Here is a 19,421-nt window from a genome sequence, read left to right as displayed (position 1 = left end):
AGCCTTTGAGATAGTGGTTGTTTTTCCATTAAGTTATCCATTCTAATATGCGTGTAATGGTATCACATTCCCTAGTGACTAATGCTGCTGAGCATTTTCTTTGTACTTATTTACCATCTATGTACCTCCTTTAGTGAGGTACCTCCTTTAGTCCAAATTTTTTGCCCATTTTTCATTGGGTTGTTTGATTCTTTACTGAATTTTGAGACAACTTAATATATTGTGGCTACAAGTCCTTCACTGAGTAAATATTTTAGAAATATTTTTCTTGCATCTCTAGCTTTACTTTTATTTCTCTTAGCAGTCTCTTTCAATGAGCAAATGTATTTAATTTTGATGTTATCCAGTATATCAAATATTTCATTTATGGATTATGCTCTTTGTACCATCTAAAATTTCCTTGGCCTAAACCAAGGCCATGTACAGTTCTAGAAGTTAACATTTTACACATAGTTATATGATCAGTTTTGAGTTAATTTTTGTATGAGGTATGAGAAATATGTTGAGGGTTTTTATTTTGCATTTGGATGCCTTACTATTCTAGTATCCCTTGTTTAAAGGATTGTGTTTTCTTTATTGAATTGCCTTTGCTCCACTATTAAATTGGAAACATCTTCAAGAAAATCTTGTAAAAACAGTTAAAGAGGAAAAAGTGAAATTCAATTAGGCTTGTTGGACAATCCATGGTAGTCATTAGGCTAGCTTTCCCACTGGCCCATTTCCTTATAGCTTGTCACTGATTACTAGTACAGGATAACATAATCTTTGTCACTAGAATCTTTGTTCCTTTTCTGTTCTTTAGATAAAATGTAAGACACTACGCGATGACAATCTTTCCATTTGAGTTTCTCCTTTAGGTTCTGCATACTAACAAAACTACTGATGCCAGCCATTCTGAAAGTCTCGGCAAGAAACTCACTTAGGGAGGACTGTAGTTTCCATATCCTGATGATTTCAGTCCCTGACCTGAATCAATTGATGACCTCAATTTCCAGCCCCTCACCCTTCAAAGACTCTTGCCCAGAAACCCTTAATGAAATGGGTTTGAGTTTTGAGAATTCTTCCCAAGTCCTTGCTTGGTGACCTTGCAATTAGTAAGTTCTTTCTCTGTTGCAAACCCCACAGTCTCGGTGTATTGTTCTGTAGCTGCGCAGCCGGCATAGAAACCTGACTGTCTTGTAAAAATTCATGGCAAGTGGCCAGGTATGGTGGCTCACACCTATAATCCCAGCACTGTGGGAGGCCAAGGTGGGCGGATCACTTGAGGTCAGGAATTTATGACCAGCCTGGCTAACATGGCGAAACCCTGTCTCTACTAGAAATACAAAAATGTATCTATGCATGATGGCATATGCCTGTAATCCCAGCTTCTCAGGAGGCTGAGGCTGGAGAATTACTTGAACCTGGGAGGCGGAGGTTGCAGTGAGTTGAGGTCGTGCCACTGCACTCCAGCCAGGGAGACAGAGTGAGACTCCGGCTCAAAAAATAAATAAATAAATAAAAATCATGGCAAGTCACTCTCCTTGTGGTTATTTATCTACAGTCCAGTGCCCCCCATGCCACTGGGGCTGACCCAGAGACAAGCCCAGGCAGCTGCTTAGCTATGATGAACTAAGGGCCTTTGCTGGGGCCTTCTGTGTTGGCAGGGCAGTGCTGACTTTCAGCACATAAACTTGTCTGCAGCAGAGAAACCATTTGTGGTCTAAGAAGAAGTCTCAGGTGAGTTTTCTCAGAGCAGCTGGCACCCCATTTCCTTCTGTTTTTTTTGTTGTTGTTGTTGTTGTTTGTTTTTGTTTTTGTTTTTTCATCTTAGAGGCCTTGTGACCTATTTTGAGGTCTTGTTGATCCTCCCTAAGTCATAGGTAGGGCCTTATTTGAGGAGACCTCCCCTCAGATGGAAGGAGACTAGAGGGCATTGCTTGGGAGAAATGCTCTTGGATTTTGGAATCTGAAACTTTATATTTAAAGGTCTTTTGTTTGTGTTTGTCTTGTTATAGGTATTTATGTTTGTGGAGGCGTTCTCTGAAGAAATTACTACTGGAAGAAATTACTAACTCAGGAAACTCTTCTTGTTTGTCTGGTCATTTATATTCACTTAGTCCTGAAGGAGTTGCTAGTGGAATCTCAGCAAGTCTAACTCAGGGTAACCGTCTGCTCTTCAATCCTTCCCAGAGTCCACCCACTGAACTCCTGACTGAAGGTCATCCCTCTCCAGCTTGAGTAGATCAAATATGATGAGGGCTAATGGAACCAAGTTTGAGCCTTGCCAGGTCAATACTTGGGTTCTGAGTACGGTGACTAGTATCTATGTTTGGTTACATGTATATAATTCCAGCCAGAATGGGAAATGTTAATTCAGTTCCTCCCTGCAGCCCAGTGTGGGCTGGTGGCTTTGAGATTATTACTCTTTCTCTGCTGCAAATCCCACTGTCTCAGTGTATTGTTCTGTTGCTGTGCTGCAGGCATACAAATCTGACAGTCTTGTAACTATTTGTGGCAAGCCAGGTCGAGGTTACTCTCCTTGAGGGCATTTACTCACAGCCTAGTGCCCCCTTGCCACTGGAGCAGACCCAGAGACAAGCACTAGCAGCTGCTTAGTAGTTCTGATGAACTAATGGCTGTCCTTTAGTTCTCCCCACGTAACCCACACTGTAATTTTGATGGGCTGCATCTTCCAAAATTGAAAAGCCTTTGTCTATCATTCCATAAAGCAAAACAAGATTATCTTATTTTTTAACATGGCTTGACCTCAATATCCACGGGGTTTGGGAGAACAGTGGCCACTGCATGGTTCTCATACTTACAGTACCATCCTGTAGCTAGATTTGTTATGTATGAAGGAAGAGAAATGGGACAAAATCTCTTATGTATAATGTTTTATGTTGCTTTGGTAAAGTAGATCAATGTAGAAAAAACGGAAAAATTATGAACTAGCAAGAAATTAAAACCTGTTTGGATTGATTTACAAGAGAAAGAACTTATGGGGGAGCTGCAGCAGCACTACTGGCACCTAAGCCAGAGTCCCCACCACCAAAAAGTCACAAACCCAGAGCAACAGGAATTTTTTTTTTTTTTTTTGATGGAGTCTTGCTCTGTCGCCCAAGCTGGAGTGCAGTGGCATGATCTTGCTCACTACAACCTCAACCGCCTGTGTTCAAGAGATTCTCCTACCTCAGCTTCCCGAGCAGCTGGGACTACAGACACATGCCGCCAAGTCCAGCTCATTTTTGTATTTTTAGTAGAGATGGGGTTTCACCATATTGGCGAGCCTGGTCTCGAACTCCTGACCTCAGGTGAACCACCCCCCCCTTGGCCTCCCAAAGTGCTGGGATTACAAGCGTGAGCCACCGTGCCCGGCCTTTATCTCTGCTTCTTCTACCCAACAGGTGACTCCTTTTAGCTAGAGTATCACTTATACCTAACAGGGGACTCAATTTAGCCAGGATTTCACTCTGGCTCTGAAAGGCAGTTTCCCCTATAACAACTACCTATAGGAGGTGATGCTGCCACAGCCCAGCCTATAGGATTTATGTGGGTTTATTCTCTGTTCTCCACTTCCCACCTATTTAATTAGAAAAATAATATGCCTATTTATTGAGAAGACCTAAAGTTTATGGAAGAAAAAGGATAAAAAAAAAAGATCCAAAGCATATGGAGAATCTATTCTCCTCTGTATTTGCCACCCACAATCCTACCTGAGCAGATACCTAAAATTTGCTCAATATTTTGTTGAGTTCAGAGAAGCAAAGAATGGTTTTAGAAAAAGCTAAGGAAAAGGCTGATCTTATTCACACTGACTCTCCCAGTAATCCAGTAAGAGCAGCTGCTCAGATTGCAGTTCCCACCTCTGTCCTGGGATGGAATATAAACACTGGAGATAGATCTAACCTCGAACACTATCAAAACTGCATTTTGGCCAGCCTCTGCAAGGGAGTGCCCAAGGAAAGCGGCCTCAGTAAGGTCCAGGAGATCAAGCAGAAGCCTAATGAGTGTGCCTTTGGAATTTTTAGAACAAGTCTTTGAAGCTTTCAGACAATAAATGGATATTGACTCAGAAGCCTCAGAAAATTTAAAGTTAGCTAATACGATGTTTATCCAACAAAGTGCCCCAGCTATGCAGGGAAAGTTACAAAATGTAGATGAGGCTTTGGACATGTTTATGTCTCAATTAGTGAAGTTTGTTTTTAATGTATTTACTGATCACAATTTTAAAAAGTGAAAAATAAAAACACAAGGAATAATGAAGAGAAAAGCTGACTTGTTAGCTGTGGCTCTGACCCTAGTAGTCCCTGGACCACAACAAGGGCCCTCATCAGATGCTCCATCTAAGGTAGGACCACCTGGGCCCCCAAAAGCCAAAAAAAAGGGACATCCCATTGCAGGTCCCAAGCAGTGTGCTTACTGCAACAGGGGGGACACTGAAAGGAAAATTGCCCATGCCTTACAAAGCCTGATGTTAAACACAGTCAGTCTTCTGCCCACCAAATGCCTGGGATAGCTGGGGAGCTTGAGAGAGATACTGAAGAAAAAGACCAGAAATGATGGCACCCAGGGGCTTATCCTGACTCAAACAACACCCTCCATATTTCCCACATGGGGCTTGAGATCCTGATGATGGTGAGAAATCAGCTTCTGGACTTTCTAGTAGACATGGTGCCACCTATTTGGTGTTAAATATCTGGTTGTCTAAACTTTCCTCAGAAACTATGAAGGTGACTGAAATCTCAGGAAAAATACTGATGAGATCATTCCTCCCAATTTTGGATTCTCAGCTAGAGCAAGGTAATTTAAAGCAGTTTTTCTATACATGTGTGAATGTCCCATCCCTTTGTTGGGGCAAGTCCTCTTAACAAAACTAAATGCTAAGATTACTTTTTCTCTGAGATGATTGGACATCCAGGTGCCTTCAGACCAAGCATGTGCTCTGCAGGCCACATTATTACAACTGGAAGTCCTTGAAAGTGCCCTAATCCCTGAAGAGATACTCCAAAATGTTAGTCCGGGAGCATGGGAAATGGAAGGCCAGGGAAAACAAAAACTGCATCTCCAGTACAAGTCAAGTTTTGTGCAGGAGTAGCGCTGCCAAATCTAAAACAGTATCCTTTGAGAGAAAAGGCACAGCAATGCATTTAGCCTCTGCTAATGGCCTTCCTGCAATACAGGAAGACTTCATCATTCCCCATGTAATGTCCTAAAGACAGAGTCCTGGGTCAATTGAAGGGTGGCATGCCTGCCATACTGTGTGGTATCATGTACGTGTTTGATGATATCTGTCGTGAGATACTTGGGTACCAGAACCTTTTCTTCTGTGTTACATATCTACTCAGGAATATTGATTCGTACAGGATTTGAGGGCTACTAGCCAAATTTTCAAAGTCATTTATCTGGTGGTACCCGATGCTTATACATTATTCATGACTTTAACCAGTGAGTTGTACTGGTGTTCAGTCTTGGATTTGAAAGATGCCTTCATCTGTATTCCTCTGAGTCCAGAGTCCCGTGAAGTGTTTGCCTTTGAATACGAAGACACTGACACTAAAGCAAACCAACAGTATTGCTGGACAATGCTTCCTCAAGGCTTCAAAAACTCACTAATTGGTTGGGAGGAAATACGTGCTAAGGAGTTTGGGACCTTCGATTGAAAAGTGGGACTTTGTTTATTTATGTTGATGACATATCCATAGCCCCCAAAACTAAGGCAAACTGACCAGAATACTATACTGACTTTACATTTCTTGTCTGAATTGGGATCCAAGGTATCCAAGAAAAAGGCACAAATCTTGAAACCCTCGGTTATATATCTTGGATTTGAACTTTCTCAGGAGCAGAGCAATCTGCTTTTGGACTGCAGAGAAGCTCTTGTCAGGGTGGCCAGACTCAGGACATGGCAGCAGCTGTGAGGGGTTTTTAGGTATGGCTGGATGTTGCCTTATTTGATTTTCTTATTTTGGGCTTATAGCAAAATCTCTCTATAAAGCCCTAAGACCAGACAGTTGACTTCTGGAATGGACCAAGGAATGTCAAAAGGCCTTTCTAACCATTAAATAAAAATTGTTAATGGCTCTGGCTACTGGTACCCCCTGAACTAAGAAAGCCATTTAATTTGTTCATATATGAGAGAGAAGGGGTGAGTTTAGGAGTACTAACCCAAGACTTGGGGAATATCATGAGGCCTGTAGCCTACTTTTCAAAACAGCTGGACATTGTCCAAAACTGGGTTGGACTTCTTGCCTCTGAGCCATTGGTACCACTTGTGATCTTCTCCAGGAGGCAGAAGAGTTCACTTTGGGTTAACCTAGCACAGTACACACCCCACACTATGTATGCTCTTTGTCAGAGCAGAAGTGGAGCTACTGACTTAATTCTAGAAGACTGAATAGATATCAGGCCATCTTCCTGCATAATCCCAGTGTTACTCTGAGAGCTGTTTCTACTCTAAATCCTGCTAACTAAATCTATACATGATTGCTTATAAAGTATTGAGCAAGTTTATTATATTCAACCAGACTTGACCAAAATTCCCTTTAAAAACCTGGACTTAGAAATATTCACTGAGGAAAGCAGCTTTATGAACCACAGACAACAGAAGGCTGAGTATGCTATGGTAACCCTGTGACAGATCCTAGATGCAGAGACACTCACTCTGGGTTCATCAGCACAAAAGGCAGAACTTAGAGTCCTAAACAGGGCATCCCAACTATGTAAAGACTCCTGAGTCACCATTTACTCTTATTCCAGGTATGCTTTTATTGTTGTCCATGCTTATGGGGCTACTGGAAAGAAAGGGGATTCTTAACTTTTGGTGATTAAAAAAAATGATTAAGCATGCTAAAGAATCTTAGCCTGACTAAAGACAGTCTTGGTACCCAAGAAAGTAGCTATACTACACCACCCTGGACATCAGTGGATGGACAATTTGGTAGCAAGAAAAAAAAATCACTAGGCAGACCAGGCCACTAAAGGGATGACCAGAGAAAAAATATCCAAAGCCTTGCTAATGCCATTAATCCCTGAAATAAACTTCAGCCTAAAATCTATACCTATTTGGAAGAAGATCTAAAAGCACTTGATTGAGGCTTTGACTCCAAAGAACCCAAAATGAGTAGATATGTAACACAGAAGAAAAGGTTCTTGTACCCAAGTATCTTACGACAGATATCATCAAACACATACATGATACCACGCAGTATGACAGGCATGCCATCCTTCAATTGATCCAGGACTACGTCTTTGGGACACACTTAAAGAAGGCTATCCAACAAATAATTCTAAAATACCTACTTTGTGCCCAGAACAAACTTAAGACTGGTCCTCCACCCCCAGTTCCAGGGATTCAAGCAAGAGGTGCAGGGCAAATAGAGGACTGGCAAATTGATTTTAACGTGATGCCAAGGGTAGCAGGAAATTTTAAATACTTGCTGATATTTGTAGATACATTTTCAAGATAAATGAAAGCATTCCCCTGCAAGACCAAGAGAATGTATGAGGTTATAAAAGACTTGTTAGAGAAGATTACCCTCAGGTTTAGATGGCCTGTCTTCATCCAGTGTGACTATAGTGCAACTTTTGTAGCCTAGGACACCATATATTCCAGGCCCTCAGCATAATCTGGAATCTTCATACAGCCTGGAGACTGAAGTCTACTGAGAAAACTGAAAAGTTAAATCATACTATAAAAAACAAAACAAACTTTCGCTAAGATTTGCCAAGAAACTAACAACCTGGAATAAAATTCTCCCTGCTCAGAGTAAGGGTGGTCCCTAAAAGTGGGCTTAAATAAGCCCTTTATAAATTTTATATGGGAGATTATTCTTCTGTTCTCTTCTCAGACTAAGGAATGCCAATAATATACACATAAAGAAATTAGATATTATCAAATATATACAATCTTTAGGTCACACTTTAATTACTATTCATGAGTTTGTGGTTCCAGCAGATTGTGGTATCCAACTGACATTCTCTTGCGTCGCATCCAACCAAGAGACTGGATTCTGCTCAAGACCAGGAAAAGTCACCATCCTGAGGACCACTTGAAAACACAGTGAAAGAGGCCATACAATGCATGACTGTTGACTCATTCCTCTGTTCGGGTGAAGGACTTAGACCCTGGATTCACCACAGCCATAAAAAACCCACCCCACCAGACTCTAGTGCTATCAAGAAATGTAGAAAGGCCAACCCTATCTGAATGGATAAGTACATCTTTGATGGGCCTCAAATATCTTTTGAAGAAAAATATCATATAAATAACTAACTTAAAGAAAATTAGACAAAACACATGTCCTCTTGACAGCTACAATAGTTACTTTGAGCATAATAGGAATTTTTGTTATAATTATTTTACATAAAAAGGTGAGATACCTTCCTGTCTATTCCGTGCCTTACTGAATGCTTAACCCATAGATTTACCTGGTCATTATAATTGCCTTGGTCATTACAATTGCTACACTTATAGATTTTACTTCACAATTGCCTTGGTCATTACAATTGCTAGACTTACAGATTTTCCAGACATCCTATACCATGCTGACTTAGTCTCCTGCCTCCCATTATTTGGACATTCTAAAATTTAGAAATGGTCACTCTTGTTTTAAAACTTCTAATAAATTTCCTTTTACTGCAATGCCTAGACAGGGATAACAACACTGTAGTTAAACTGCTTCAAGGTATTGCCACTGAAGAAATCTACCAGAATGATGGATCTGTCAGTAACTCCCTCAAACGATTCAAAATAAGCATTTTCTGTTAGTCATACTTGTCACTGACTTTCTGTCCCAAGTACGACTACCTATCTGCAACAGCTTCTTTCCATGGCTAATTTCCAGGTCCAACTGGTAGTACACCAATAAATCACCACCCCACATCTCAATCTCTCTCTCTATATCATAAATGGAAAGTCATTCCATAACATAGGCCCTCCATGGCCCATGGCATAATGGGTAGACAAATGCAGCCAGGAGAAGGGAAATAAAATTAAAAGTTTCTCTTTGCTGTGCCAAAAATATTTACAGTGGGGAATATCACACAAATTTTGGGGAGCCTGTAGAAAAAGATCCACAGTTCAATTCCATTTGTCTATATTCCCCATGAAAAAAACCATCAATACGTGCATCTTTGAGGGCTTCACTTGTGTGTTCCCTTGGCAAATGTTTATTTGTGACACAGGATCAGAACCTCCTCTGTTAGGACAAGCTCACTGGTGTCTCAATAACCTGTATATTGAGGGCTCTTACTTATTGGGACACTGGTCAGTCCATCCTAATGACTAAAGATTCTGCCCATTTTCCCACGGACTCCAAAAGCCACTGCCAGGCATATATCAATATATCCGGTGACAGGGCCTTCTTGGGCATCACAATTCCTAGCTATGAAGTATACACTAACTGGGCCATGATCAGAAACTTACCGGCAACTTTAGAAATAATTGCAAAAGAGGCTGCTAAGAACATTAAGGCTGAGAAAACTCTTTAAATTTACTTACCCAGATAGTTCTTAACAATGGAGCTACACTTGATTTTCTCTTGGCTTTACCCAGGGGAGTCTGTACAGTGATCAATACCACCTGTTATACTTATATCAATGCTTCTGGTAAAATAAAAACCAAGCTAAAGAAAATATTTCAGCAGTCTCGCTGGAGACCGTATGTCTATACCACAGACCCTAAGTCTGACTAGTTTTTTGAGCTTTTCCCCTCGATACTCCACGTTTTCCAGTCCATTTTCCAAGGGCTCTTAAAGTTCAAGCTCACAATTCTGTTTATAGGGCTTACAGTTTACATCATAGGCTGCTATTCAATTAAATATTACAATAAAACCGTAGACTGAAGTACTAACATGTTCATGCAGCACCTTCAGCTGGGTGTAACGACTTGCAGGTTGTTACAATACGGTTTCATTCCTCTAATCCCGACTCATTCTCTGACTGTGCCCCTTGTCAGCAAAAAGAAGCTAGAGTCGTCATTGCCTGTTTCCCACCATATTAGCTGTTACACCTCAAGATTAAGAAGGGATCAAGCCTGGGAGGAACTGAAACTGTCCCTAAGAAAATTACATAAAATTGATTAAGGGGGGAAAATTCATCTACGCTTTCAGGACAAGCAGCAGTAATCATTAGGCCAGCTTTCCCTTTGTCCTACGTCTTTGTAGCTGGTCATGGATTACTACCACCCCAGGATAATGTAGCCCTTGTCACAAGACCTTTTGGTCCTTTTCTTTTCTACAGATAAAATCCAAGACATTGTGAGACTATAATCTTTCTGCATGAGTTTCTCCTTTAGGTTCGGCATACCAAAAAACCTATCAACATACTCGTCAACAAGGCAAAACCACATTTTCACAAAAAATTAAAGAAATTAGGCCAGGCATCATGGCACAGGTCTGTAGTACCAGCTGCTCAGGAGATCTGAGGTGGGAGGACCACTTGAGCCTGGGAGGCAGAAGTTGCAGTGAGCTGAGGTCACGCTACTGCAGTGAGGTCACGCTACTGAAATCCAGTTGGGCAACAGAGCAAGACCATGTCTCAAAAACAAAAAACAAATATACATACACACACATACACACACACACACACCCACACACACACACACACAAATCAGCTGGTCTAAAGAGCCCAGCAAAAAGCTGACTCATGAAATAATGCAGGTTCCACATCCTACATCCCGGTGATTTCATCCCCCTTACCCTGACCAATTGACAACCCAAATTTTCTAGCCCCTCACCCTCCATGATCCCCTTAAAGTCCCTTGCCCAGAACCCCTTCACAGAACAGATATGGGGCTTGAGAATCCTCCCATTTCCTTGTTTGGTGCCCTTGCATTGATTAAAGTTTTTCTTTGCTGCAAACTCTACTGTCTCAGTGTATTGGTCTATTGCTAAAAAGTGGGCATGTGAACCTGATAGTGTTATAACAAAATAGAATAGAAGCTATTTATAAAATCGATCCATGCATGTGAGTCTATTTCTGGACACCATTTTCTCTTCTATTCTTCTGTGTGTTTATCCTTTCGCCAGTGTCAGGAGATCCTTTTACTCACTGTAGCTTTTTCTAAGTCTTAAAATTTGGTAATGTGAGCTTTTCAACTTCTCTTATCTTTTGAAGAATTGTTTAGCTATTTTAGTCCCTTTGCCTTTCTGTATGACTTTAGAATCAGCATGTCCATATGTGCAAAACGTTGTGCTTGGTTATTCACTAGAACTGGGACACACTCATAGATGAATCTGGGGAGAACTGACATGTAACAGTATTAAATTGTTCAGTCCAGGCCGGCCGCGGTGGCTCACGCCTGTAATCCTAGCACTTTGGGAGGCCGAGTCGGGTCGATCACGAGGTCAGGAGATCGATCGAGACCATTCTGGCTAACACGGTGAAACCCCGTCTCTACTAAAAATACAAAAAATTAGCCAGGGGTAGTGGCGGGCGCCTGTAGTCCCAGCTACTCGGGAGGCTGAGGCAGGAGAATGGCGTGAACCCGAGACGCGGAGCTTGCAGTGAGCCGAGATTGCGCCACTGCACTCCACCCTGGGCAACAGAGCGAGACTCCGCCTCAAAAAAAAAAAAAAAAATCAGTCCATGAACATTATATATCCTTTGATTTAGTAAGATCATACATTCTTACACTAGTTTTTTTTGTGTGATTTTCAGCATACAGATCCTGTATTTTATTAGATTTATCACTAAATATTTTGTTTTTCATGCTTCAACTACAAATTCAATTTGTTTAATAGATATAATTTATTAATGCTACCTAATCCTTCTTCAGTGAGCTGTGACAGTTTGTGGCTTTAGTAAGTTTCTAGTTCATTCAAGTTATTGAATTTATTGACATGGCATTATTCAGAATATTTCTTTATTTTTCTTTTAATATATGTAAAAACCATAATGATGTCATTTCTGTCATTGCTGTTATAAGCAATTTGTGTCATCTTTTTTTCTGATTCAGTCTGTCTAAGGTTTCTCAATTATAGAGATCTAAAATAACAAGCTTTTGGTTTCCTTGTTTATATACATATTTACTTATTATTTCATCTCTGATCTTTATTGTATTATTTCTTCTGCTTACTTTGAGATTAATTTTTTCTACTTTTTCTAATATCTAATGGTAGAGGCTAAGGTTACTGAAGTGGAACACTGCCATTTTCTGTCCCAGGTATTTAGTGACACCAATTTATTTCATACTGCTCTAGTGTCATTCCACAACTTTTGATATGTAGTTTGGCTGGAGTAGGGAGTTTGGCTGGAGTAGGGTGTTTGGCTGGAGTAGGGTGAGTATACCATAAAAGATTTACTGTGTTTTTTGGAGGCAGGTGGGGAGAGGGAATTATTGCCAAAAGGTGGGTTATTTTATGTATTTATTTTTTTAACTCCACTCTGTATTTTAGCTAAGAGAAGCAGCTTTGGAACTTCTGAAGTCTGTACATCTCTGTGGCCCCCAAGGATTACTTGTTTTAAATTTTGTTTTAATAGTCTAAGTTTATCATGGGTCAACTTGATTCTTTCAAGGCTTATTTTTAAGCTTTTAAAAGGCTGGTTTAGCGGCTGCCTGGAGCGGAGCGCTGCGAGAGCTGCGCGGCGCGCCCAGGTTCCAGCCGGCTCCGCTCCGGGTCCCCCAGTGCTCGCTGGCTCCCCGCTCGAGTCAGCCCGCCCGCCCAGCGCTAGGGGCCAAGTAGCGAACCGCACCTGCGATCCGATTGTCCGGGGCACGCCGTAGAGGATGGGAGGACCCATGAGGCGCTAGCCTGCGAAGGTGGCGGTGCTGCTGCTCCGGCTGCTCTTGGAGTTGCATGTGCACGACGTGGCAGACTTTCCAATGGGAGGATTGTGGATTCTGATGACATAGGAAACTGCATCTTCCAGACATTGCCACAGAAAGCACACAGACTTTGGAAACCAGCAGACCTGAAGTCAAATGTCGACTTTCAGCTTGCTCCTGTGTCACCTTTGTAAGTTAATTCACCTCTCTGAGACTTAAGTTTGCTCATTTATAAACCACCTAACTCCCAGGGTTCTTATGATGTTAAGTGAGATTTCATATGAAAAGCACCTAGTGGATTACAGGCATTCCATGTATGGCAACTACTGTTTTTGCCTTCTGAATGAGCTGGAATTAAAAGAGTCTCTACATCATTGGACATTTAGGGAAATGCCAATTAAAATCACGATGAGCTACCAGTACAGCATCAGATGGCTAATATCAAAAAACAGATAATAAGTGTTAGTGACGATGTAGAGAGACCGGAGCCCTCTTACATTGTTGATGGGAATGTAAAGTAGTGCAGCTGCCTTGGAAAACAGTTTGACAGCCTCTCCACAAGTTACGTAAGGAGTTACCGTGTGACCTGGCAGTTCCACTCCAGGTCTTGGAGTGGTCTTGGAGTGGAATGTACCCATTCTGCTTTTCTTGGTATGTACCCAAGAAATTAAGACATTTGTCCATGCGAAGATCTGTATGCAAATGGATGTAGCAGCCTTATACATAATAGCCAAAATGCAGTATCAACCCAGATATCCATGAGCTGGTGAATGGATAAACAAAATGTGGTGTCTTCATAGAATATTGCTCAACACTAGAAAGGAATGAATTTCTGGTATACGCAGCAACATACAATCCAGACATAAGAGACTATAAGTTGTATGATTTTCTTTAATTGAACCAGATAGCAAAGGCAAGACTATGGATAAAGATACAAAGCAGATCAGTATTGCTTGGGGGCTGGGATAGGAGTTGGAATTGACTGCAGAACAACATGAGGGAACTCTGTGAAGTGAAGGAAGGGTTCTGAAGTTGGATTGGGGTGTTGGAGGCGCAGCTGTATACATTTCCTAAAACACATCAAACTATACCTTGAAAATGGGTGGTTTTAGAGTGTATAAAGTAAACTGAGCTAGAACTTGGATCACCTGATCCAAGTATCATAAATTGTGATTTATATTGATAATTATGTTTAAAAGATACCATGGTTTTCAGAATGCTTGTGCTCAGTGGGCATGAGTAGGAGCTCCTGAGTGCCCGTGTGTGTTGGCTATTGCAGTGAATCCAGTCCTTTGCACTCATTGAGGACTCTTACGTGTCCCTTGTCTCTTGCCACAACAGCCTCTATCACCAGAAATGAAGGCTTCAGTAGAGAGATATTTTAAAAAGAAATCACACCATCCAAATACAACACTGTGAATTTAGGCTTATGCTGTTACATTCTTTCTCCTATGAATATGTTTATTTTGACGTGGTTGAAATTAAATATACATAATGTGTTTTAAATTAACTATATGCAATAAACATTTTCCAGGATGTTAAAAAAATAAAAATATATTGATTCTTCCTATCCAAGAGCATGGAATGTTCTTTCATTTGTTTGTGTCCTCTTTTATTTTGTTGAGCAGTGGTTTGTAGTTCTCCTTGAAGAGGTCCTTCACGTCCCTTGTAAGTTGGATTCCTAGGTATTTTATTCTCTTTGAAGCAATTGTGAATGGGAGTTCACTCATGATTTGGCTCTCTGTTTGTCTGTTATTGGTGTATAAGAATACTTGTGATTTTTGCACATTGATTTTGTATCCTGAGACTTTGCTGAAGTTGTTTATCAACCTAAGGAGATTTTGGGCTGAGACGATGGGGTTTTCTAGATATACAATCATATCATCTGCAAACAGGGACAATTTGACTTCCTCTTTTCCTAATTGAATACCCTTGATTTCTTTCTCCTGCCTGATTGCCCTGGCCAGAACTTCCAACACTATGCTGAATAGAAGTGGTGAAAGAGGGCATTCCTGTCTTGTGCCAGTTTTCAAAGGGAATGCTTCCAGTTTTTGCCCATTCAGTATGATATTGGCTGTGGGTTTGTCATGAATAGCTCTTACTATTTTTAGATACGTCCTATCAATACCTAATTTATTGAGAGTTTTTAGCATGAAGGGTTGTTGAATTTTGTCAAAGGCCTTTTCTGCATCTATGAGATAATCATGTGGTTTTTGTCTTTGGTTCTGTTTATATGATGGATTACGTTTATTGATTTGCGTATGTTGAAACAGCCTTGCATCCCAGGGATGAAGCCCACTTGATCATGGTGGATAAGCTTTTTGATGTACTGCTGGATTCGGTTTGCCAGTATTTTATTGAGGATTTTTGCATGGATGTTCATCAGGGATATTGGTCTAAAATTCTCTTTTTTTGTTGTGTCTCTGCCAGGCTTTGGTACCAGGATGATGCGGGCCTCAAAAAATGAGTGAGGGAGGATTCCCTCTTTTTCTATTGATTGGAATAGTTTCAGAAGGAATGGTACCAGCTCCTCCTTGTACCTCTGGTAGAATTCGGCTGTGAATCCGTCTGGTCCTGGACTTTTTTTGGTTGGTAAGCCATTAATTATTGCCTCAATTTCAGAGCCTGTTATTGGCCTATTAAGACACTCAATTTCTTCCTGGTTTAGTCTTGGGAGGGTGTATGTGTCGAGGAATTTATCCATTTCTTCTAGATTTTCTAGTTTATTTGCATAGAGGTGTTTATAGTATTCTCTGATGGTAGTTTCTATTTCTGTGGGATTGGTGGTGATATCCCCTTTATCATTTTTTATTGCATCTATTTGATTCTTCTCTCTTTTCTTCTTTATTAGTCTTGCTAGCGGTCTATCAATTTTGTTGATCTTTTCAAAAAACCAGCTCCTGGATTCATTGATTTTTTGAAGGGTTTTTTTGTGTCTCTATCTCCTTCAGTTCTGCTCTGATCTTAGTTATTTCTTGCCTTCTCCTAGCTTTTGAATGTGTTTGCTATTGCTTCTCTAATTCTTTTAATTGTGATGTTAGGGTGTCAATTTTAGATCTTTCCTGCTTTCTCTTGTGGGCATTTAGTGCTATAAATTTCCCTCTCCACTGCTTTAAATGTCTCCCAGAGATTCTGCTACATTGTGTCTTTGTTCTCATTGGTTTCAAAGAACGTCTTTATTTCTGCCTTCATTTCATTATGTACCCAGTAGTCATTCAGGAGCAGGTTGTTCAGTTTCCATGTAGTTGAGCAGTTTTGAGTGAGTTTCTTAATCCTGAGTTCTAGTTTGATTGCACTGTGGTCTGAGAGACAGTTTGTTGTAATTTCAGTTCTTTTACATTTGCTGAGGAGTGCTTTACTTCCAACTATGTGGTCAATTTTGGAATAGGTGCAGTGTGGTGCTGAGGAGAATGTATATTCTGTTGATTTTGGCCATAATGCCCAAGGTAAATTATAGATTCAATGCCATCCCCATCAAGCTACCAATGACTTTCTTCACAGAATTGGAAAAAATTACTTTAAAGTTCACATGGAACCAAAAAAAATCCCGCATTTCCTAGTCAATCCTAAGACAAAAGAACAAAGCTGGAGGCATCACGCTACCTGACTTTAAACTATACTACAATGCTACAGTAACCAAAACAGCATGGTACTGGTACCAAAACAGAGATACAGACCAATGGAACAGAACAGAGGCCTCAGAAATAATACCACACATCTACAACTATCTGATCTTTGACAAACCTGACAAAAACAAGAAATGGGGGAAGGATTCCCTATTTAATAAATGGTGCTGGGAAAACTGGCTAGCCATATGTAGAAAGCTGAAACTGGATCCCTTCCTTACACCTTATACAAAAATTAATTCAAGATGGATTAAAGACTTAAATGTTAGACCTAAAAACCATAAAAACCCTAGAAGAAAACCTAGGCGATACCATTCAGGACATAGGCATGGGCAAGGACTTCATGTCTAAAACACCAAAAGCAATGGCAACAAAAGCCAAAATTGGCAAATGGGATCTAATTAAACTAAAGAGCTTCTGCACTGCCAAAGAAACTACCATCAGAGTGAACAGGCAACCTACAGAATGGGAAAAAAATTTTGCAATCTACTCATCTGACAAAGGGCTAATATCCAGAATCTACAAAGAACTCAAACAAATTTACAAGAGAAAAACTACCCCATCAAAAAGTGGGCAAAGGATATGAACAGACACTTCTCAAAAGAAGACATTTATGCAGCCAACAGACACATGAAAAAGTGCTCATCATCACTAGCCATAAGAGAAATGCAAATCAAAACCACAATGAGATATCATCTCACACCAGTTAGAATGGGGATCTTTAAAAAGTCAGGAAATAACAAGTGCTGGAGAGGATGTGGAGAAATAGAAACACTTTTACACTGTTGGTGGGACTGTAAACTAGTTCAACAATTGTGGAGGACAGTGTGGTGATTCCTCAGGGATCTAGAACTAGAAATACCATTTGACCTAGCCATCCCATTATTGGGTATATACCCAAAGGTGTGAAGAGGGTATTATTGCCAAAATGTGGATTTTTTTTTTTTAACTACACTCTGTATTTTGGCTAAGAGAAGCAGCTTTGGAACTTCTCAAGTCTGTACATCTGTAAGACCCCAAGGATTACTTGTTTTAATTTTTTTTTTAAGTCTAAGTTTGTTATGGGTCAACTTAGTTCTTTCAAGGCTTATTTTTAAGCTTTTAAAAAGCTGGTTTAGGGAGGCTAGAACCGTGTCCCAGTTGTAGCCTCTGGGTAAACCGCAGAGATAGTTTGTTCAGAATATTAAGCTGCTTCTGATGTCTCTACTAAATGACCTAGATGTTCAAACGAGTCTTTCTACTCCGATTGATTCCATTTAAATGTCTCCCTGTGTTGTGTGTGCTCTGCGAATCCTTTACCTTTTTGTTCTCTGGTAGTGTTCTTCATCTGATAGGTATCCTTGGTCCATTCTTGGGGAGTTTTACTCTACTCTCCAGAGTGTCAATATTCATCCAAATAATCTAGGGAGTTGCTGTGGAAATTTGTAGAGCCCTTTCACTCCATAGTTTCTTCTTTTCCAACTCTCTTTCCTGCAGATTCTAGTGACCTCATCTTCTTTGGGAACATTGAGTTTTGTTTCTTCTACTCAGCAAGTCTGCCATTTTCTGCTTGAATTCTCCTTCTCCTTGCGGCTGTTTGGAAATTTTCTCCCAGCATAAAGTCACTTTGATGGTGGAATTCACCTCATTGTCACTTTTTATCTGGAATTAGGTGCTTCCTGCTTTCCAATGTCTGAAAATGTTATTTTCATCTATTCGGTTCCATTTTCTTATTTGTGGCTGGAACTCTGTTTTACTTGATTATTCTTGCCTGAGCTTTTACCTTTTTAAATTGTCTCTACTGTTTGTTTTCTATTTGATTTCTACTTATATTTGAATTTGTTTCAAAAATTATACTCATGCTGTATTTTGTTTGCTTTCTTTGTTATAATTTATTATAAATAATAATTTATTTTCAGTTTTACTCTTTTCTTTTATAGCTATGTAATGATAAATTTCCCTCTAAGCACTATTTGAGTGTCATCTCACCAAGTTTTATTTAATATGTTTTTATTATCATTCAGTTCAAAATATTTGATGTTTCCTCTTCTGATTTTCTCCTTATCCATGAGTTATTTATAAATGAAGCTGATTTCTGGGAGGCAACCTAGGAACCAACAGTAATTTCTATCATCAGTTTACAGAGACAGTAACGTCCACTCTTTCAAATTAAGTTCTACATAATTTGAGGAATCATCATTTTGGCCTTTCAAGATAAATAAATCTGTTACTGTCTCTCATCTTCTTTGAACTCCACATGTCCATTTACTTTGAAGCACACAGTAAGAATGGCATTTCAAATTCTTGGAGCCAAAGGCTATGACAATTATTTTGGCAGATTTTCTAAGATCATCACGGGATCTCAGATACTCCAATTGGTTAAATGAGTTTTGGATTTGCCTAAAAGATCTAAAATAGGCAAGATTAAAAAGTCTTAAGAAATAATACTCATTGTCTATTGAGTTCTGACATGCTGTAGAATTCCAAATCCATTAGACCAACAGATTTCCAATAATTTCTTAGAAATAATTTTAAGAGTCTTAAATAATGCCTTGTTTTAGAAAATGATGGAGAGTCTTGATGTAATGTCTTTGGCAACTCAGAACTTATTTTCTTTGACTTAAGTATCTGAATGCTTATGATTATCCAAGTTTTCACATACAAATGACTCATTATTTTTTAAATTTGCATATTATTTACATTCTTATAAAATGTTACTGAACATATGCTTGTCTTTTTCTTATTCTCTTCCTTTTTAGAAACATGTTCCAAATCAAGTATCGATATTGAGAATGGGTTTATTTCTGAATCTCAGTATATATATGACTTACATAAACAAGCAAAATATCAATGCAAACTAGGATATATAACAGCAGATGGTGAAACATCAGGATCAATTACATGTCAGAAAAATGGATGGTCAGCTCAACCCACATGCGTTAGTAATTTATTATGTTTGTATTGATTATCCAGATGATACACAAAAGTTTACTAACTTTAGTCTTTTTATGGGGGCTGATATAATTTCATTTGAAAACATAAGAAAAAAACTTTGAGGAACAAAGCAG

General features: G+C 39.7%; 1 protein-coding gene across 1 annotated transcript in view; it reads left to right on the top strand.

Annotated features, from left to right (window-relative positions):
• The window catches only part of LOC112208336 (complement factor H-related protein 3-like), a 34,784-nt gene that overhangs the window by 15,200 nt on the left and 163 nt on the right, over window positions 1-19,421 (top strand). Inside the window, 2 exon segments of the mRNA XM_063807469.1 lie at window positions 1,720-1,723; window positions 19,113-19,291. Of these exon segments, the coding sequence (XP_063663539.1) occupies window positions 1,720-1,723; window positions 19,113-19,291 (183 nt within the window).

This window comes from Pan troglodytes, chromosome 1 (genome assembly GCF_028858775.2).
Source record: "Pan troglodytes isolate AG18354 chromosome 1, NHGRI_mPanTro3-v2.0_pri, whole genome shotgun sequence".
NCBI lineage: Eukaryota > Metazoa > Chordata > Mammalia > Primates > Hominidae > Pan > Pan troglodytes.
Note: the sequence above shows the minus strand (reverse complement) of the source record. Positions and strands in the feature narration are given on the sequence as shown.